Source organism: Colossoma macropomum, unplaced genomic scaffold (assembly GCF_904425465.1).
Source record: "Colossoma macropomum unplaced genomic scaffold, Colossoma_macropomum, whole genome shotgun sequence".
In the NCBI taxonomy this organism is placed as follows: domain Eukaryota; kingdom Metazoa; phylum Chordata; class Actinopteri; order Characiformes; family Serrasalmidae; genus Colossoma; species Colossoma macropomum.
In genome coordinates this window covers 2,900,309-2,921,400 of record NW_023494789.1, presented here as the reverse complement: position 1 = coordinate 2,921,400, position 21,092 = coordinate 2,900,309, and the positions used below count along the sequence as shown (strand labels likewise).

General features: G+C 41.6%; 1 protein-coding gene across 2 annotated transcripts in view; it reads right to left on the bottom strand.

Annotated features, from left to right (window-relative positions):
- Positions 1–21,092, bottom strand: part of LOC118807731 (protein unc-80 homolog) — a 60,089-nt gene that overhangs the window by 29,211 nt on the left and 9,786 nt on the right. For both annotated transcript variants that reach the window (XM_036569784.1, XM_036569785.1), the window contains exons 12-29: positions 20,362–20,630; positions 18,844–19,164; positions 18,576–18,707; positions 17,076–17,223; positions 14,256–14,306; positions 13,640–13,788; positions 13,252–13,415; positions 11,570–11,778; positions 10,442–10,548; positions 7,872–8,019; positions 7,125–7,297; positions 6,716–6,928; positions 4,685–4,820; positions 4,465–4,598; positions 3,272–3,452; positions 2,965–3,177; positions 2,701–2,801; positions 132–332 (exon numbers count right to left, since the gene is read on the bottom strand). In XM_036569784.1, coding sequence (XP_036425677.1) covers positions 132–332; positions 2,701–2,801; positions 2,965–3,177; positions 3,272–3,452; positions 4,465–4,598; positions 4,685–4,820; positions 6,716–6,928; positions 7,125–7,297; positions 7,872–8,019; positions 10,442–10,548; positions 11,570–11,778; positions 13,252–13,415; positions 13,640–13,788; positions 14,256–14,306; positions 17,076–17,223; positions 18,576–18,707; positions 18,844–19,164; positions 20,362–20,630 — 3,050 coding nt within the window. The remainder of the gene's footprint in view (positions 1–131; positions 333–2,700; positions 2,802–2,964; positions 3,178–3,271; positions 3,453–4,464; positions 4,599–4,684; positions 4,821–6,715; positions 6,929–7,124; positions 7,298–7,871; positions 8,020–10,441; positions 10,549–11,569; positions 11,779–13,251; positions 13,416–13,639; positions 13,789–14,255; positions 14,307–17,075; positions 17,224–18,575; positions 18,708–18,843; positions 19,165–20,361; positions 20,631–21,092) is intronic.

The window sequence follows — 21,092 nt, the reverse complement described above, 5'->3', positions numbered from 1 at the left end:
GGGTCCACCAGACCACTGAGTAACAAACACATCAACACCACACAAGGGTCAATCATTACAATACCAGTGGACCCTTTTCGCTTAACATTGTCCTTTGATTGATATAAGCGATTTTGGAAAAGTTTGGGCACCTCTTTGCTCTTCTTGGCACGTGTGCTGAAGCCAGTGGTGGAGCTGTTCTCTCTCAGGCTGTCCACGGTCTCTCCGTACAGCAGTTTGATGGCACGGACCAGGCGGGCGCAAGAGCGGCTGTGACGCTGGTAGCAGCGCGGGTGGCAGAAGTCCACATGGGTGCAGATAAAACTCTGCTGGTTGCATAGCAGGATCATAATCTGTCAGAAGAGAGATGATAGTATATATTTGTAAAACAAAACACAGATATAGAAGTTGCAACACCTTTTTCTGCAAACGTTAATGCACTGTTTGACAAACTTAAAAATGGATAAAAATAAAACAATAATTGTTGCTTGTACAAAAGTTTGAACACCCTCCAGTCCATACTCTGTAACACCCCTTTTTGCAGATATCACAGCTTTCAAACACATTTTTGTAGCCAGCAGAGAGTCTTGTTTAAGGAATCTTCACCCACTTTCCTTGCTGAGCAATTCGAGTTCTCTGATATCTGTAGGCTGTCTTGCATACAGTGTGTGAGGGCTATTCTAAAAGCTTCAGTGTGCATTTCTTGAAGTAATTCAATGATGGATTTTGAGGTATGTTATGGATCATTGCCCTACTGTAGAAACCAGCCTATTTTCAGTTCAGTATCTTCTCATACTTTGTCACATTTGCTTCCAGAATTTTTGTAAAATAGAGTGAAATCCATTTTTCCATCCACCTGTGTAACGTTTCCTGGGCCACTGGCTGCCCCACAACCCAAAGCACAACAGATTCATCCCATGCTTAACACTTGGCAAGGAGATCTTTCCATCAAAAGCTTTTTCTACAAATATACCTTTGATAATTGTAGCCAAAGAGTTCCATTTTTTATTTCATCAGTCCACAGTATTTGTTTTCAAAGTGCCTCTGGCTCATATTATGGGGGATTTGCTTTGCCAAGCATATGAGCAGTTCTGTTTAGTCTTTGTGGTCTTTCAGATCTTGCCTTGATTTCCACAGTTCCCATTAACTGCCATTGCTTAATGACATTTTAGATATTGTGAACTGGAAGCACTGATATCTTTTTACAGCCTTCCGCTGCTACGCCGCATCAGTTACCTTCAATTTCCGATCCTCAGCCAGCTGTTTACAGGATCCCATTGTTGGTGAGTGTTAGCAGATCGCTTAAAGAGCCAGATAATTGGTTATGACTTTACAACTGGGTGTCCAAACTTTTGCATATACAGTATATTGCCAAAAGTATTTGCTCGTCTGCCTTCACACGTATATGAACTTGAGTGACATCCCATTCTTAATCCATAGGGTTTAATATGATGTCGGCCCACCCTTTGCAGCTATAACAGAAGACACTGATGTTGGACGAGAAGTCCTGGCTCGCAGTCTCCACTCTAGTTCATCCCAAAGGTGTTCTATCGGGTTGAGGTCAGGACTGTGCAGGCCAGTCAAGTTCTTCCACACCAAACTCGCTCATCCATGTCTTTATGGAGTTGCTTTGTGCACTGGTGCGCAGTGATGTTGGAACTGGAAGGGGCCGTCCCCAAACTGTTCCCACAAAGTTGGGAGCATGAAATTGCCCAAAATCTCTTGGTGCTGAAGCATTAAGAGCTCCTTTCACTGGAACTAAGGGGCCGAGCCCAACTTCTGAAAAACAGCCCCACACCATAATCCCCCCTCCACCAAACTTTACACTCGGCACAATGCAGTCAGACAAGTACCGTCTCCTGGCAACCGCCAAACCCAGACTCGTCCATTGGATTGCCAGACAGAGAAGCGTGATTGGTCACTCCAGAGAACACGTCTCCACTGCTCTAGAGTCCAGTGGCGGCGCTTTACACCACTGCATTCGACACGTTGCATTGCGCTTGGTGATGTAAGACTTGGATGCAGCTGCTCGGCCACGGAAACCCATTCCATGAAGCTCTCTACGCTGTTCTTGAGCTGATCTGAAGACCACATAAAGTTTGGAGGTCTGTAGCGATTGGCTCTACAGAAAGTTGGCGACCTCTGCGCACTATGTGCCTCATCATCCGCTGACCCCGCTCTGTCATTTTACGTGGCCGACCACTTCGTGGCTGAGTTGCTGTCGTTCCCAAACGCTTCCACTTTGTTATAATACCACTGACAGTTGACTGTGGAATATTTAGTAGTGAGGAAATTTCACGACTGGACTTGTTGCACAGGTGGCATCCGATCACGGTACCACGCTGGAGTTCACTGAGCTCCTGAGAGCGACCCATTCTTTCACTAATGTTTGTAGAAGCAGTCTGCAGGCCTAGGTGCTTGGTTTTATACACCTGTGGCCATGGAAGTGATTGGAACACCTGAATTCAATGATTTGGATGGGTGAGTGAATACTTTTGGAAATATAGTGTACCACAATTATTAACAAATATAAAGTAACAGCTCAATAACATCTTCAGAAAAAAAACTGTTTTTCTAAAAATCAACAGTATGTAATTTGGGCAGGGTGCTCAAACTTGTGCAAACAACTGTAATGGGCACACAAACACACACACACACACACACACACACACACACACACACACACACACACACATACAACAGCAGTGTGAAGGCACTAACATGCAGCCATGACATGTTGCGGTGGTAGTTGTCCTCCACTCCCCCAGTGCTGCCAGGACCTTCAGGCTCAATGCTGGGCTCACTGGCACTCCAGGGGCTCCCTAAAATCAAATAATAATACACACCCACACACATTTTACTTCACCAGTGTGATTCCTGTGCCTAATTAGATTATGAAATACATGTGACCACGAAAAGGTTTGTCTGCTTTATTTATTTAACCTTCAGGTCAAGACAATCACTAATAATTAGAGGCTTTCACACCTATATCAGTGACCGTGTCTCTGCTTTGAGACAGCAGACGATCAGACTCAGCGTCATTCTCGGACTCCGAGTCCTGCCGGGACATCTTGGTGCTCTTCAGACTTCCAGCCCTACGGATGGAGGAAAGGGAGCCTCCTTTCTTCACCTTGAAACTCCTGGCCCCTTTGATCTGCAGCAGGCGAGAGCCTCCGATGCGGATCTTCCTGATGGGAGCTAAGAAGTGGAGAGCGGAGGAGATGTCCAGAGCAAAGTCGAATATATGTAAATTCACAAACAAGACCATTTCGTCTCCAGACAACGAACATACCTAGGGGCTCTTGTGAAGATTTCTTTTCATCACATGCAGTATCAGACTTCAGAGTGTGACTGCTGCTGTTCAGGGAATCATGACCATCCTCATCATCCAGAATTCCCGCAAAGCTGATTTTTCTCTCATAGCGATGTCGGCCCAGCTCTGGGTCCAGACGCAGCCTGCAACTCTCTAAATCCTGAAATAATTCAAGACTTTAGGTGCATTTGTGAACCTGCCCATCATGACATTTCATCAAATACATCCAAAAAATTTAAGACTTTTTCCAATTTTCCAATTTAGTGGTGTATTACAGGTTGCAAATTAGTTCCTAGTGTGCGAATCTTTGCTTGTCACACTTCTACAGTTGCTTACAGTAAATCTGCAAAATCACATCCTCTTAAAATCCAGGCACAAGCTTGGGCCGATCGACAATAGCATTGTGACTCACCAAAGATTGCGTATATCTTGACTGCCAATCAAGTTAGACGGTTTAAATGTCACTAAAAACACCACCTGTGGCTTCAAGAGGCACTTAAGTAACTACAAACCCAATTCCAAAAAAGTTGAGATGCTGTGTAAAATGTAAATAAATGTAAATAAACCAGAATGTAATGATTTACAAATTTCATAGACCCATATTTTATTCACAATAGAACCTACAACTTTTTTGAGATGCGTTGCTGCCATCAAGTTCTAGATGAGTTAATATTTTTTCATGAAATAGTAAAATGACTCACTTTTAACATCTGATATGTGTTCTATGTTCTATTTTGATTACAATATGGGTCTATGAGATTTGCAAATCATTGCATTCTGTATTTATTTACATCTATTTACATTTTACACAGCATCCCAACTTTTTTGGAACTGGGGTTGTATATTTATCACGTAATTTTTAATTTCTTTAGCATGTTTTCTTTCGATGTGTAGTCCATGTCCATGCCAGGGGGCTCTTGCTAATGTATCCCAACCCTCCCACTATACTTTTGTCACTTGCTGATGACTACATGGCGCAATCAAGCAAAAGTATATTGCACACAATGTCACAAGCGTATCCAGGCAGTTATTAGTCTTAAAATTTATTATTCAGTAACCATCATAAATCTTTCAGTAGTTACTATTGAACTAATATATAACTTATGTAGTCATGAGAGTAAGGAATTGAAGCCTGGAACCACCCACAGTTTGGAATAAGTACAGACACTGACCACTAGAGGCTCTGTGCGAGGACGAGGAAGGCAGGGGAAGGTCTCTCTCAAGAAGGTGGTGATCTCCAAAAGCAGCTGACAAGCAGACATCTTCAGTGCAAAGGGACAGGCACATTTCGTAGGGTTGACTGTATCTGCAGAAATGCACATGCAACAGACACATCATGATAGTGCAAGAAAAATTACCACGTTTAAACTTAAAACACACTCTTTCTCTTACTGTCATCCAGGAAGTCCTCTTCTTCATCCTCTTTCCTTGCCCTCCTCTTGCTCTCATCGTCATAAATAAAGCCGAGGATGTTAGCCGGGCTCTCGCTGTCTGAGTGGCACAACTCACTCAGGCGAGTGCCAATCGCCTTCCGGAGAAAATATGGAGCAAAGGCAAGAATTAAATCTTAAAAAGAAAACAATGATTCTTGGTGTAGGACTATAAATTGATCCTTATTCTTTGGGCCTTTGGAGACGTTCAAGTAAACCAAACTGCCTGATTTGAAAGAACTCAATTTGAAAGAGCAAAGTGGAAAGATTTGAACACCCAGCAACCCATATTTTCAAACATATCATTATATCATGGCATAGATTAAAGAGCTCATGCTTACTGAGTACTGCACTCCATATTAAAAGAATGTCTTACAATGATAAAGGTTCTAATTGGACTGTTTTGTATGGTTTTCTATTCTCAAAACTACACCAACAGGAATCTTACACTGTACTGTAAATGCTTTTGCTTTAAATGAGAAGCATTATGTTTGGAAAGGAAAACTCTGCATTCCAGTATAAAAACCTTCTAAAAAATCCCCATCTGTGAAGCATGATGGTGGTAGTATCATGGTTTGGGCCTGTTTTGCTGCATCTGGACCAGGATGGCTTGCCATCATTGATGGAACAATGAATTCTGAATTATACCAGCAAATTCTAAAGGAAAATGTCAGGACATCTGTCCGTGAGCTGAAACTCAAGAGAACGAGGGCCATGCAGCAAGACAAGGACCCCAAACACACAAGTCATTCTACCAAAGAATGGTTAAAGAAGAATAAAGTTAATGTTTTGGAATGACCAAGTCAAAGTCCTGACCCTCTGTGTGTTTTTCCTTTCTTTCTTTCCTTTGCCGAGTTGAACAGCTGCCCATCCTGTGCGTCTGATGCTGCTGCCTCTTCTGCCTTGATCGGGTGCCACTGCTCGCCAGCCCTCTGGGCCGGCTTGACCACCATCAAGCTCCATGCTGTACTACGCCGGGCAAACCTCACCCTCACAACCTGACCCCACTGATGCTGATGCTGATGCTGCTGCTGCTGCCTCTCTGCCTTGATCGGGTGCCACTGCTCGCCAGCCCTCTGGACCAGCTTGACCACCATTGAGCTTCTTGCTGTACAACGCCATGCAAGCCTCACCCTCACAATCCCGACCCCACTGATGCTGCTGTTGCATAAACTAAACTTATCAAATTAATCATTTGAACTAATCAATCATTTAAACTAATCAAATTAATCAATCACCCATTACAGAACTGACTCTGTGTGTTTTTCCTTTCTTTCGTTTCCTTTGCTGAGTTGAACAGCTGCCCATCCTGTGCGTCTGATGCTGCTGCCTCTTCTGCCTTGATCGGGTGCCACTGCTCGCCAGCCCTCTCGACCGGCTTGACCACCATCAAGCTCCATGCTGTACTACGCCGTGCAAACCTCACCCTCACAACCTGACCCCACTGATGCTGATGCTGCTGCTGCATGACCTAAACTAATCAAATTAATCATTGCTCCACCTGTTTTCCCTGTTTTTGTACTAACAATGTTTACTATCCGGTGTCGACCAGAGGAGGATGGGTTCCCCTTCTGAGTCTTGGTTCCTCTCAAGGTTTCTTCCTGTTCCTAGGGAGTTTTTCCTTGCCACTGTCGCCACTGGCGACGCTCATGGGGGCTCGGACCCGGATTTCTTTCTGTAATGCTGATTTGCCTTGTAAAGCTGCTTTGTGACAACACCTGTTGTAAAAAGCGCCATATAAATAAACTTTACTTACTTACCTTAACCCTATAGAAATGTTGTGTAAGGACCTGAAGCAGCAGTTCATTTTGATATGTTTTCTTTGCACACTTAAACCAGTTAATTGGCTAATTAACAATGCCGTCCTTCCTGAGTCAAAGTGGGTATGCTGGATCAAGGGATCAAGAGAACTTAAACCAAAATGTGCAGTCCTGGCACAGTTCAGGATCAGGATTAGGGACCTCAAGGTATTTGGGGACTTGTTATTACTTACATCCCCCCACTGGTAGAAATGCTTGGCTGCGTTCCACTGGAGTTTGTTGTTCCTTTTGTTCCCCGCCACAGGTGAGCGTCCTCTCGAGAGCCCTCGCTTGGTAATGTTGACATGGTGACCTTTCATCCACTCCGGCCAGTTGCCACGGTTACAGCGGTGCACAAAGCGGGCACACTCCAGGAAAAGGGATGCCCTAGCCACCACTGGAGCTTCCTGGTGGGAACATGTCAGACAAATACACATCAGGTGTACACAGGGCAAAGCACGCTCCAAATCAATCGCTTATGGGATGTGTACACAAGGAACAGGTGACACAGAAAAGGCCATTATCTCTTTATCAGTGGTCTCTATATCAGCTCTGTCACCATAGTGATGTGTCTATGTTGAGAGTAGAATAATTAGAACCAACCAGGTCCAGTGCGGCAGCTAATATGGAGGCATCAGGGATGGTTCCTGGCTCACAGCAATTCAAGAGGAACTGGAACCTTTTCATGCCCTGTCTAATTGCACCCAGGTTCACTATGTTCTTATTTTTCATAGCCTCCTGGCTAGCAACCAAGCGCTCCTGAAATCCATGGCATCCTAGCGGTGGTGAAACAACAGTACAATGTCAACAAATGGCAAAAGTTACATGGTAAAGCTGGTCAAATTTATGGCCCAACAATGCGACAAAACAAAAGCATACATGGATACCATATAATTAAACTATTTTCATAATATAATTTTTTAAATTACAGACTTTAACAGAAATGGTTTGTTTCTTTGGTTGTTTTTTTTTAACTAATGTCCATTTCCAAGTGTGGAAACATGATTAGATACAGCTGTGAAAACATGATGCTTATGTACTTCCCCACTTAAACATCCAATACTTCACATTTAGGCATCTCTTGTGGAGAGCTGGAAGCTTCAATTTCAAGCCACGGCAAGTCACAGTACCAGGACAGGCAGCAAAATAACGTCGTAAGACACTGTCCTTCTGCCAGCGGACAACTTCCCACAGAGACGCACAAACACAAACACACAGAGCTGGCATGGAAGATGGTAGAGAACACTGAGTGTACCAGAAGCGCAGGACAGGACACGGACAGGCACAAACACAGAGCATTTAGCGGAGGTCGGGGGAGGGGGGGGCCGGGGGAACACCCCAGGGTTCTACCATCTTTCTCCTCTGTGTGGTGAAGCTTGGATGGGTTCCGCCGACCGGACCGCCATTTACCGAGCCGCTTGAAGAAATTTTCCTCCTCCTCCCGGCCGTACTCCATAGCGCTTCCCTCGGACAGCTTCACAGCACTAGTGAACTTCACCTGTGGAGGAAAGTGCAGGAAACTCGCCATGATCTTCATTTAAGTAACAACTATACCTGTGTTTAAAAAGCTAGTTGGCAGCCAAAAGGTGGATCCTAAGTAGGACTGACCTACGAAGAGTCCTCCTCTGTATTACGTAATGGAAAACCAAAGTCTATCAAGGCTGCTTTGTTACGTCATCGGAAATGAGTTAGAGCACAAAAAGTTGATGGAGAAAATACTGCTGATGTGAATAAGTTGACAAGCAGAACACTGATGTGAATAATGTAATATGTGACCGTCCAATCAATTTGCTTGTAATTAAACGATGTCCTACAAGCTAAAAACTGTTAAACTCACCAAAATCAGGCCTGCATTCAATTTACACCCTTTTTAACAGATACACAGCTAATGAAATAACATACTGTATATGTAACTATATATCACTGCTGTCGGAAGAAAGCCTTGTATCTCAAACATGGTAACTTTACAGGAGAAGGAAAAAACCTTCTTTACTTTCAGTGTAAGTCAATGGAACCAGACATTTTTCCAAGTCATTTTAGGTTATTACTTTTGGTCCATTCATCATGACATTTACACACAACGTAAAGGGTAACAGGTATTTTCAAACTATGTCAAAAACTGAAAAACGTCAAAAACAGAGATACGAGGTTTTCTTCCGACAACAGCGATATGTTACTGGCCTTTTTAAACAACGTGAAGTAGATGGTTTCATCTATTCAACTTTCGGATGCATGAGCAAAGGATTTTGGCCAACAGAAAACCGTGAACAGTATTTTGGCAGTATCCTCAAAAACTGTCAGAATGTAGGCTGCATTTCTTGGCTGTACTGAATGGACCTTTCTGATTGGAACAGCCTTGGATTTTGTAGAGGTAGAGGTCTACAAACATAGCATTTCTATTTTCAAATGTTTCAGCAGTCTTCTGCAGATCATGCATCTGACAGTGACAGTAAACCAAGACACAAGAATAAATCAACAGATCTGTTGTATTGTAGAATGGCCAAGTCAGAGTCCTGTCCTAAATAACATTATACAACAGTTAGTTCCTGCCACGCAAGCTGATTGGTTGAGAAGTGTTCTAACCGTGCTGTTATTTCACCATAACATCACGGGTTTTTCACAAACACTGTATCACTACGCTGAGGCGCCGTTGCTAAGCAACGACTTTGACAGCTGTAGGAGACGCCCAAGACATTTGAACGTTTTTACTTCTTACTTTGCCACAAACAGAAAATGGACACTTTTAAGTTAAAAATTAATTAAATTCCCAAACTGTCATCACCATTGAGCAGCTTTTCAGTCGACAGCTGAGACAGAAGAACAGCTGAACAACCTGGAATCAGCCAGAAATGAACCCAACACCATTCGCCAAACTAAATGGGCTGTAAGATGCTTTACAGACTGGCTGGAACAAAACAACATTAATACTGATCTGGCAAAAACTGACAAAACTGAGCTGAACTTGATATTGCGGCACTTTTATGGCTCAGTCTGTACTTCAATAGGCGAGGCTTACAGCAGACTGTGCAGCGAGTGGGCGGAGCTCGTTACTCTGACGTAGCAACAAGCTGCTCGTTAAGGAACTATAATTTGGTAAAGGAACTGCGAACATTAAAACATATTAAACGCCGCGTTCACGGCCCAGTTTATTAATTTATTGCTTTAGTGATTTAACTGTTGTATAAAAGCAACAGCATCAGTGAAATGCCCTCGCATGATGTTTCAGGTTTTTGCTAACCTTCCCTAGTGTGTAAACATTGCTTAAGTTTCAAAATGTACTGTTCCCTCCCCAGTCCATGCAGTCCATATATGGAAAATAAGCTACAAAAACAGCTTGTTTTTAATTCATAGATTTTGTGATCTCAGTCTTTTTAGTTTTCTACATAATTTGAGCTCAGCAACTGCGGTTTAAATTGTGAGAAAATCTTCTGGTGAACAGACCAACAGAAATGCTCCAAAATTATTTAAAATAAAATCTCTTTACATTAACTTACATTAAATGTAAGGAATGCTTTTGCCTTCTCCTGTAAACTGTGGATAGCGACGACATATCTGTCTATTCAGCTTACAGCAGTTCGGCTCTGCCCATTCACTGTGAAGTTATAAGTGAAGACCACTTTGGGATCGAGGTGCAAGTCAATCAGGGGTAATTTACATACATCAATCTTAAAGATGCAATAATAAAAACATACTGTTTAATTCAAAGGAATAAATAGAGGTTGGAAATGTTTATGCACAAATGAATTATGACTGTTTTGAGTAGGTAAAACCACACAAACCTCATAAATGGACCTCGGGGGAAAAAATAAAACACAAGAAAAATGTAGGATATGGGCTTTTAAATGTTGAGTGATCTAACAGTATACTTCCTCTTTAAGAGCATTTTTTTAGCTCCAGCAGAGTAGCTGACTTGGTCTCACCTTGGAGCTCTGCCTGATGAAGGACAGTCTGTCCACTGAACTTATGTCCAGCAGGTCCTCTACCCCGTCAGCCAGTCCCGACAGGGAGGACCGCTTCAGCCAGTTTCCTGCAAACGTGCAGCAATGGAGAGGGGTGAACAACAGGACACACACCTGCTCCAACTAAAACAGGCCACCCATTTAATTAATCAATTAGCGCAGAAACACAGCCACGTTGTGTTTTTTGTTAGGTAAAAGCGCTACCTATTAAGGGCAGCCTGGCAGTGCAGAGTTAGGACGATGCTTGGTTCAGTTGGAGCAATAACACCTTCACACATGGCTCAGTAATCAAACCAGCAACATGGAATGGAAATGAACGGGATCTGGGGCAGGACAAAAGGTACAACAGCTCACATGCACAGACTATAAAAGTCTTTTCACACACAAAGAGCAAACCAGATAGACAAAACACAGAACTTACAAACATTTAAACTCCATTCCACATATTCTTCATTCAAAAAGCTGTAGAGCAAATAATGATCACAAAATAACACACACACACACCCACACACACACACATACGTAAGACGGAGAGAGTGAATGGAAGGCGGACAGTCCGACGGCATGCTGGTGGCAAAAGAACACACACACAAAAAGAGACATATGAATGGTTGTGGTCCCCAGATTTTCATATTTTCAGTACACCAATAACTCATAAGCCATGTGCACATCAAAGATACATAGGCTTCGAAATTCCAAATAAACCACATTGAAATAAATATCACATTTACAAAGTTCTGTGGGCCCTACAGCCAGCAGCTGCAAAGGACTGGGTTGCCAGATGGAGCAATAACATGTTAATCTCACAAACGTGCACATGGCCTAACGATTATGTAATGGGACATGACATATGTCAGTGACACACACACACACACAGTGATGGTGAGCCAGAATACCCAATAACATTGAAATGTCAAAAAACAGACAGGCAAGAGATGAAAAGACCCCAGCCAAACAAATTTTTATGACGTTAGAATAATTTCTGATCTGACTCTCAGTCAGCCAGTGAATGATGAAGTCCCATAATCAAGCTCATTAACAAGGAGAGCTGGATGCAAGACAGACAGACAGACAAGCATACACACACACCTATGGGCAATTTGAGCTTTTTGCGCAGTGAGATGCGTCGGGAGCGCGAGCGGGAACGGCGGTCTGTGGTGGTGCCCGAATGGGCAGTAGTGCACTCAGATGTGTCTTGCTCTGACTGACTGCTGGTGTCGCTGGCAGCACTCTGGGATTTGAACATCTTTCTCCAGAAGTCCTTCCTTCCTAAAAGAGCCCCGGGGATCTGTTCCTCACTAATACAAACACACATAGCATCACATCTTAGTCAATGCACATGAATAGTTTAAAGATGCGGCAGTCGATTGATTTCTTTTATTATAAGAACAAACTGCAAAATACACCGATCAGGCATAACCACCTCCTTGTTTCTGCACTCATTGTCCATTTTATCAGCTCCACTTACTATATAGGTGCACTTTGTAGTTCTACAGTTACAGACTGTAGTCCATCTGTTTCTCTGATACTTTGTTAGCCCCCTTTTACCCTGTTCTTCAGTGGTCAGGACCCCCATGGACCCTCACAGAGCAGGTACTATTTGGGTGGTGGATCATTCTCAGCACTAGGACTAGAGGATAACCAACCAACTCCAGCAGCACTGCTGTGTCTGATCCACTCAGACCAGCACAACACACACTAACACACCGCCACCACGGCAGTGTTACTGCAGTGAATCTGAATAAGAGCATCTGCTAAATATATAAATGTAAATCTCAAAGGGGCATTCCAGCAGAAATTATTACTTACAAAATTTACAATTTTCTTTTCTTTTTGAGGTTCTGTCCACTATTGTTTTTTCACAACAATACCATGCATTACACAAATACCTCAGTACAATCATTGGGAATCCCATATACAGTGGCAAAGAAATATACCAAGACACTACTAATGTAGGGGTTAATAAATGTATGTCACATTCAGCTTCCTAGAAGGAACGTTAGCTATATGACCTCCCTCAGCCTGCCCTCCAGTATCTGCCCCAAACTGCTTGTGATTTTTTCCTCCCACCTTCAAGATGCATCATCAGATCCATCAGGTTCTGGAAAATCTCACTCTCATGACTATTGTATCACTGCTGTAGGCAGCAAGTAGACATGTTTACAACAGCTGTAGCAATGGTTACACTTTTAATTTTGGCCAGTCTGCCCTCTTTATCAATCAATCAATCAATCAATAAATCAATCTTTATTTAATCTCGGAGAACATTGAGGGTGACCCTCATTTACAATGTTGCCGAGTTGATACAGAACAAGGGATTGATTTAATAATTGATTTAATTTTAATTTAATAAATAAAAAAAGACTCAAATCAGGTAAGTGTAAAAAAAAAGAAACATTAATAATAAAAATACAATAAAAAATATAAAACAGTAATTAAAATGTAGTTACAATGTAAAAGTTGATAAAATCAAATAAAATTTAAAATAAAAAAGGAGAATAATATCAAAAAGTAAACAAAAAAATTATTAAAATGAAAATAATAATAAAGTAATTAAATTGATTAAAGTAATTAAAGTGATTAAAATAAGAATAAGAATATGAATAATAATAAATAAACAAACAAATAAATAATAAAATGATGAAAATAAGGTAATAATGGTAAAAAATCTTTGTAATTAAATTTAAATTTAATTACAAGTGGTGCTGAACTGGGTTATACTGAAGTAGGGCGTGTTCCAGTAACTGTGTGCAGAGTGCGGCGGGGCTAACCTTTTTTGTGCACCGGGCTTGGCGTCCTCTTTCTCCTCAGGTTTCTTTGTGGCATTGAGTTTTTCTGCACTGTCCAACAGAGCGCTCAGGGCCACGCGACGGAAAACGTTGCCATGCGACTCTTTGATAAACTGAACCAACTGCCGAATGTCGCAGTACAGACCCTTTATAGTGTGAGCGAGGCGTTCGAGAGGGAGAGGGAGAGGCAAAGAGAAAATGCTTTACCGAGCAAATCATTCCGAGCTTTCCTAAGAGCATTAATAACACACATTCAATTAATCTTACAATGATAAACACACTTTAATATAACACACAGCAGCTGTGAGACTGCTCATAAAAGTAATGAATCAACAGCCTAAACTGGACTGGCCTGGGGCCTGGCCCTCACCAGATTCTCTGGGCTGTGCAGCTCATGTGTAGTGGAGGCGCATCTGGTTATAAGGGATTTGAACATGCAGCCCACCACCACTGCCTCCATGTTCTGAGCCAGAGACTTATCACCTCCTGTGGCGAAATTGTTTCCAAAGCCAGCCTTGTCTGAAAACACATAGGAGCCACCTTAGATGCTGGGTGCGAGGCTGGAAGTGAAGATGGAGCAACTGAAGTGAGGCTCAGGCATGAGTGGGAGAACAAACAGGGGAAGCCGTCAGCACGCACAAAATGGAAGAGGAAAGGGGGGCACAAGGATCGTAAAAGCACATATGAGAGGCTGACGCCAAAGGGACTGCAGGTTTGAAGGGTTGTACACATGCAAATGTCTGCGGCCTGATAGTCTTGGACCTAACAATCAGGTCATGCTTCCATTTTACAGCACTGGGGATTTTTTTTTTTCTCACAGATTTGTTAAAACTGGTCTTTTGAGAAGAAACCGTTGCATTTTTGGTGGGGCCAGCACTATTCGTCCAAATCTGGAGGCGAGAATGTCACCTTAAGACACAGGGAGGGGTGCAGGAATGGGAGTAATGCCTAGTTTTTGGCTGTAAATTTAGATATTGTGTATCTACCGAAGTTTCGTTTATTCGCCCTCCTGGACCTCTCACCTGCACTGCCGTATTCTGCAAGAGAAGAAATGCGGGGCAACATTGGTGTCAGGCCAGCACAGACATGAAGCTCTCAGGAAACACTAACCCACCCCAAACACACACACACACACACATACCCACACACACCCACACACTCACACTCATGCGCACAAAACTCACACTCCAAGGGACCTTCATGGTTTCATTATCATTCCACTCATATGTTCACTAACTTGCCAACAGCTGGAAGTACTGTAAGTGAATTAAAATTTAGTTCACGTTATTTTCTCAATATTTGGGAAAAAAAGACAACCTAAAAAAGTATTCAGCGTGTATTATGTACTGTCATGTACTAATATTAAGATTGGCAAGTCTGCTGAAAGGATGAGTGACTGAGTAATGGAGGAAGAGTTACTGATGCACGTCAGTGTTTTACGGGAAGACGGTCGATCTGAGGGCAGGCTTGGAAAAAAAAAAGAAAACTTTTATTATAGACTTCAACCCAAACTGCCCTTAGAGCCCGTACCAGTCCCTAAAACACGGTTTATACGGAAAAGGGAGACAGAAGGAGAGGTGCAGAAGTGGAAGAGGAATGAAGGGAGAACAACAAAAAGACATGATCAGCATTTCCAACACAATAATTCAATTCCCTGCTTAGTATTTTAGAGCACACGGCTAATTTATTATTTCACTTCTAATTTATTAATTTCACTTCACTGTTTGTGTAATACTAAATTAGGGTGCAGGGGAAATTTGTAGGAAGGAAAAGCATATTGTTATAGTGAAGTCTGATATATTGTTTCTGGAAGAAAAAAATAATTTAAGATTTTTAAAACAATATACATAACTTTCTTTTACAAAATATTGTGACCAGGCTTCCCCCCACTTTCTCCCAATAGGGCTGGGAATTGTTCCATTTTTTCAATACTGATACCAATATTGACACCTTGGTTTTGATATTGATTTCTGAATACTTTTTTCGATGCCTTTCTACAAAATACATATTAAAAGTCGGCTTGCGTAAACCAGAAATGAGCGTGAGGCATCCGCAAACATTAAATCAAAGCCTTAACTGACCTAAACCCATGACCTAAACTGACTGATACCGCTAACTTTGAAACCCCGAGTCTGAACACCCTCAGTCGAATTACGTTTTGGTGACATTCTAAGTGAGAATTAACACATCATGTACAGCGAGCAAAACTAAAACAGGGCATTTTTCTGCAAATTGTAGTGCACAATTTCTGTTCATTTGCTGAGTTGAATATATTGGTTTTACTTTTTTAATATATCGCTGTTGTCAGAAGAAAACCTCGTATCTCTGAAATGGTAACTTTACAGGAGAAGGAAAAAACTTACTTTACTTTTAATGTAAGTCAATGTAACCAGACTTTTTTCCAAGTCATTTTGGGTCATTTCCTTTGGTCCATTCATCATGAAATTAACACACAATGTAAAGGACAAGAGGCATTGTCAAATTATGTCAAAAACTGAAAAACGACAAAAATGGACATACGAGGTTTTCTTCCAACAGCAGCGATATGCTTTATTTTTTCCAATATATTAAAATAAGCAATAATTGTGAATTCAAATGTGCAGAAGTGCACTTATGTGTAGTGTGTACTTATTTTCACTTAGAAAATCAACCTGTCATTTAACCAGAGGCCGCCAAACCGTTGCATACGACTGTATAGCCAATACTGACTTTATGCAAGTACTCTAACGTTGATATTTGTGCCAGCTAGTAGCTTCTCTAGAACGGCTGCATCCACAGCAAATGCTGCTAAAGAGATGATGTGCTGGTCCTCCTGCCATCATAACCCAAAATAGCTCAAAATCCTATCGCAAGCTCTACGCTACAGGTGAACAGTGTGCTTTTTATCTGAAGTTGAACAGGTCAAATGTCTCCTCTGCTTTGTTGTAGATTAGAGAGAATTCCTTTAGGCAAAAACAAATCTAATACATTAAAGTCACTAGAAAACAAACCAAAGCTGGACGCTGCACATGAAAAAAATCAGTCAGAACCAGCCCGAAAATGATATTTTACTGAGCCTCGCTTGGTTGGACGTCTTTACTGATGGTCTGCAATTTAATAAAGAAAGGCCGATGTTAATGACATGCATATGAAAAGTATTCCAGTCTAGATTTTTGAACAATCATTCTTATTGACTCACTGACTGAACTTGAATGTGAAAATATTTACTTCAAAATTCTGTATTGACGCTGATTTTTTATATTTAGTAGTAATTTGTCAGTTAGTAATTTGGTCGGTACCATAAAAGTACAGAAATTTGATACCCAGCCCTATTTCCTACGTGCTCAATTTTAAATAATGCATATTTCCTTTCTGGGTTTTTAAACTGTCCAAAGTGTTTTCAGGGATCATGTCATACCATATATAACGATACTGTATACTAAAACAGACAGACTGGACAGAGGCTGAAAAGACACTGGCAAACACAGAAAGCCTTGAAAAACACAGAGAGAAATGCGGTCCAATAGGGACAGAGAAGGTTTTATGTGTCATGATCTTCTTTGATCACTTGTGGTGTTATGAAAGTGGAGAATTATGATTTAAAGCGTTAATTGGCTATGCTAATAACTCACCCATAGTCCATTCTGATTTCACCCAAGCTGAGACAAACGTTGCTGTCAAAATAATACTTTCTGTTTTATGCCAGCTCAAAATTGACACTTGCTAGTCTGCAATCTGTGCTAACTGATGTGGGTTAAAGCTGTTTTTACAGGTTTGGCATGTTTATCATGTGTGGTAAAGCATGGGATATGGCTTTGTCCTCTTACTGTCAGTGATGGGCTCCATGCAGAAGCCGAGGAGAGCATGCAGGAAATCCACTATGTTGTTGAGTGAATCCTTGTTGACGTACTCTTTCATAGTCTGCCGGAACTGCACCTTATCCAGCTTGTACAGACTGGTCAGGCAGTTCTGGGCCTATACATGGTAAAAGCCACACAGTCTGAACACAGTCAAATTACTACGATATGCCAAAAGACAAAGTTAGGTGCTAAATATCATCATAAGAAGACCTTAAATATCAAGTTTTAATCTAAAGCATTTAACCATCATTAAGTCATTTGTACAAATTTTTTTTTGACAAGCTGTTTGATACATAGGGGCGCGCAATACAAAGATATGTTACTGTTATCATCATAAAGTGACCCACAGTATCCTTTTCATGGATATTGTACATAAATAACACTGTCCAATTTACAAAGAGAAGTAAATTCAATCTGTTTAATTTTGCTTGGTTGCAGTGCAGTATGTGAAACGTTGAATAAAAGTAATTGTATTCATAGTTTTCAAACTTATCAAGCTTCAAATAAACTAAATACAGTGATTACGTATCTTGTAAACGTCTTTAAATATTGTAATATGCTATTTTTGCCATATCGCCCACCCCTACTGGTACAGAAGTGACTAGGGATGACTAGGGATCAGAATTGGCCAAGAACATCAGACTTTTTTCTCCAAACACACGATCCAAAACCTGCTAATTTATTTTGATTTTGGCTGTTCTGTGTTGCAGTTTTACAATGTAAATATATGATGTCTTGTAAGTGCCCTAATGCTGCATTTGAATGTTGATGCTACATCTGTACCAAAATGTTGTAGAATATATATGAAAGACTTAATGTGCTAAAGTTGCGTCTTTTGTCGATGTCATACTTTTAAAATAGGCAAAATGGCAGTTTGACTCACTAAACAGCTAATAATGTTGTGTATACTGCAACTTTGGCTGATATATAGTACTGAAAATGTGACAGTTTGTTCTATTTGTTCATTTAGCCCACACACTATGGGCTTCAGGTTACAAAAGAGACAAAAAAAAATCAAAATTGGCCAAAAAATTGGCTATTGGCCAATTTAGCTGTAAAGAAACAAGAATAAGATATGGCCAAGAAAACTCAAGATCAGTGCATATCTAATAGTGTAGTCAACACAGTATATCGCTGTATATCGGTATTTCAGTATATCGGGACAAAACCTCGTATCTACATTTTTGACGTTTTTCAGTTTTTGACATAATTTGAAAATGCCTGCTGCCCTTTACATAGTGCTTCATGATGAATGGACCAAAAGAAATGACCCAAAATGACTTGGAAAAACGTTTGGTTCCATTGACTTACATTAAAAGTAAAGTAATTTTTTTTTCCTTCTCCTGTAAAGTTACCATTTTAGAGGTATGAGGTTTTCTTCCGACAGCAGCGACATCTTTATCTGGCTAATGTCATTTTTTAAAAGACCATCATTACAGAATTTTATGGGAAGTAGAGCATAGTGACCTGCATGCGCAGACGATCTCCCGAGAGTCCGCGATGGCCTTCCCCGCAGCCATAAGCACAGCCAAGAGACTTCACAATCTTAATGAGCATGGTAAGAGCCAGTCTGTGAGTGCTGAGGGAAGATTCCTCCTCCTGGGAATATAACATGGATGATAATGATGGTACTCATCTCTAAAGACGCCACAACAGTCAAATAAAATCTGCTTCCCTCCTAAAACACTTTCTTTCAAATTAAATTGGGAACTAAAAGTCAGTGTAAGACACACACCTTGTTGTCTTTGTTGTTTTTAATATCATTTCTGCTTCCTCCTCCACTTCCTCCTCCTCCTCCATCACCATCTCCACTCCCTCCACTGGGCGCCGCCCCTGTGCCCCCACTCACGCCACCATGAGCTCCGCCCACACCTTGGCCAGCGCCTTCTTTCGAATGCTCTGCTTCCTTCGCCTTGTCCTCAGGTTTAGACATCTTCTTTGCCATGCTGGGCACCACACCCAGCTGCAGGAGACACTCGATGATGTTGAGGGCCACGTCACAGATCCGTGAGCTGATGTCATGGTTGAGGACAGCATACAGAGCTCTAAGGACAGCCTTGAGATATAAGGCGAGCACGAACAAGGAGAAATCATTGTTATAAACCTCAGAAAAGCTGGATATATGGTTCTCCAGCTGTTCTCAATCAGTATAGCTAAAATGTCACAAATAGACTCAAATTCAAGGTCAAATACTTACATACATGACGCAGACTTTACCACTTAAGTCAGGCATTCACTGTGCGATTTCAGCCTGTTTTTAAGACCAAGTGAACTTTATGATCAGGCCGAATTTCAGCTTTATCAGTCAAAGAATAGAATCGATTCCTCATATCTCAGGAATTTTGGTCTCTTGCACTGCAGTCTGAGAAGATCTCATCAACCAATTTCTAGCACACAAACTACACACACATATAACAATCACAACCAATGCCCCCACACATGTTGGTTAACAAAATGAAAATAAAAAAGTTCTATATTTATGATACCAAAATCCATATATGCCAACTTATGCCAGGGGACGGTCGTGGGGTGGAGTTTAGGGAACCAGCCTTGTGACCGGAAGGTTGCCGGTTCGATTCCCTGAGCTGACAGTATGTGACTGGAGTGCCCTTGAGGACCCAACCCCCAACTGCTCCCCGGGCACCGTGGACAGGGCTGCCCACCAAGTGTGCTCACTGCTCCCTAGTGTGTGTTCACTAGTGTGTATGTGGTGTTTCACTGCACGGATAGGTTAAAATGCGGAGGTGAAATTTCCCCGTTGTGGGACTAATAAGGGTTTCTTAAATTAATTTAATTTAAAGTTTGAGTAAACTGAATTGCCAGGTATAAATGTTGATCTAGTGATTTTTTTAAAGGCTATAAAGCGACTGTATTGTCCTGCCTACGTCAGTCACCACCCGTTTTTAGTTTCAATGCATAGCAAATGTTATGAAATGTTAGCAAAGCAGCTGTAATTTTTGCATTTTTCATTTCTGCATTTTTGCTCCATATTCAAATGCACAGTGTGTCATTTTATGAAACAGCTTTATTGGAAATTGTCCACATCGTGTTTCACTTACACTGTGAGCACCTACACTGCAGCTTTTAGTGAGCATTTTTGCACAATGTGAGAACATAAATCATAGACTTCGTCTATAAACGATGGGTAATTTTAATGTACAGTGTGAATTGTCACCATCAAACAACATTTCTAAAATCGCACAGTATATGCCTGGCTTTAAAGCAACCAAGCAAGAGCAAGACCCCCACTCACAGTAAGATCCAGCATGCCATTTTTCAGGATGAAGTTGTTGGTTCCCTCGATGGTGTCTCTTTCTTCCAGGCAGGAGTAGTTGATGCACGAATCGGTCAGACTGCGGGGCAGGTTGGAACATGCCAGCGGCTCACAAGGCATCTCCGGGATGGGGTTGGGATTGCACAGCTTCTTAATGTGCTCCGTGAAGAAATCAGTGTAGCCCACGTTAAAGGAGGCCACGGTTGTGTTAAAGGTAGCCATGGTGATGGTAGAGATTTGGGAACGGACTGAGAGATGTGAGACAGAAAGAGAAAGAAAGAGATACAGTTATAGTAGATAAGCCTGCAAAGAAGAACAGAAAGCTTCTCTAATAAGTAGTTACCAGCTTCTCAATTTAAAGCGTTGTATTCATTTATTTAAATTGACTTGGCACTTTCACTAAAGGAGAGGAATGGTAGCTTTGTCTTGCAGGGCTGCTGTCAAAATAACAGATGCAATGAAAAAAAATGCACAATTGAAAGTAGAAAATGTCTGTTTAAGGGCATTTTCACACTTGGGCCTTTTCAGCATCTGAAGTGGACTGAGACCGCTGAGTCATGGTTTCTTTTGCATATGTGAACATTCCAAACAAACGGCCCCAAAAACGAACCCAAAATGAACTGAACTGAGACCACCTCTCGAGATCGGTTCGTTTGCAGCGCTGACATATTAAAGCGATAAGATGCGAGAGCCCGTGTGATTTTACCGTG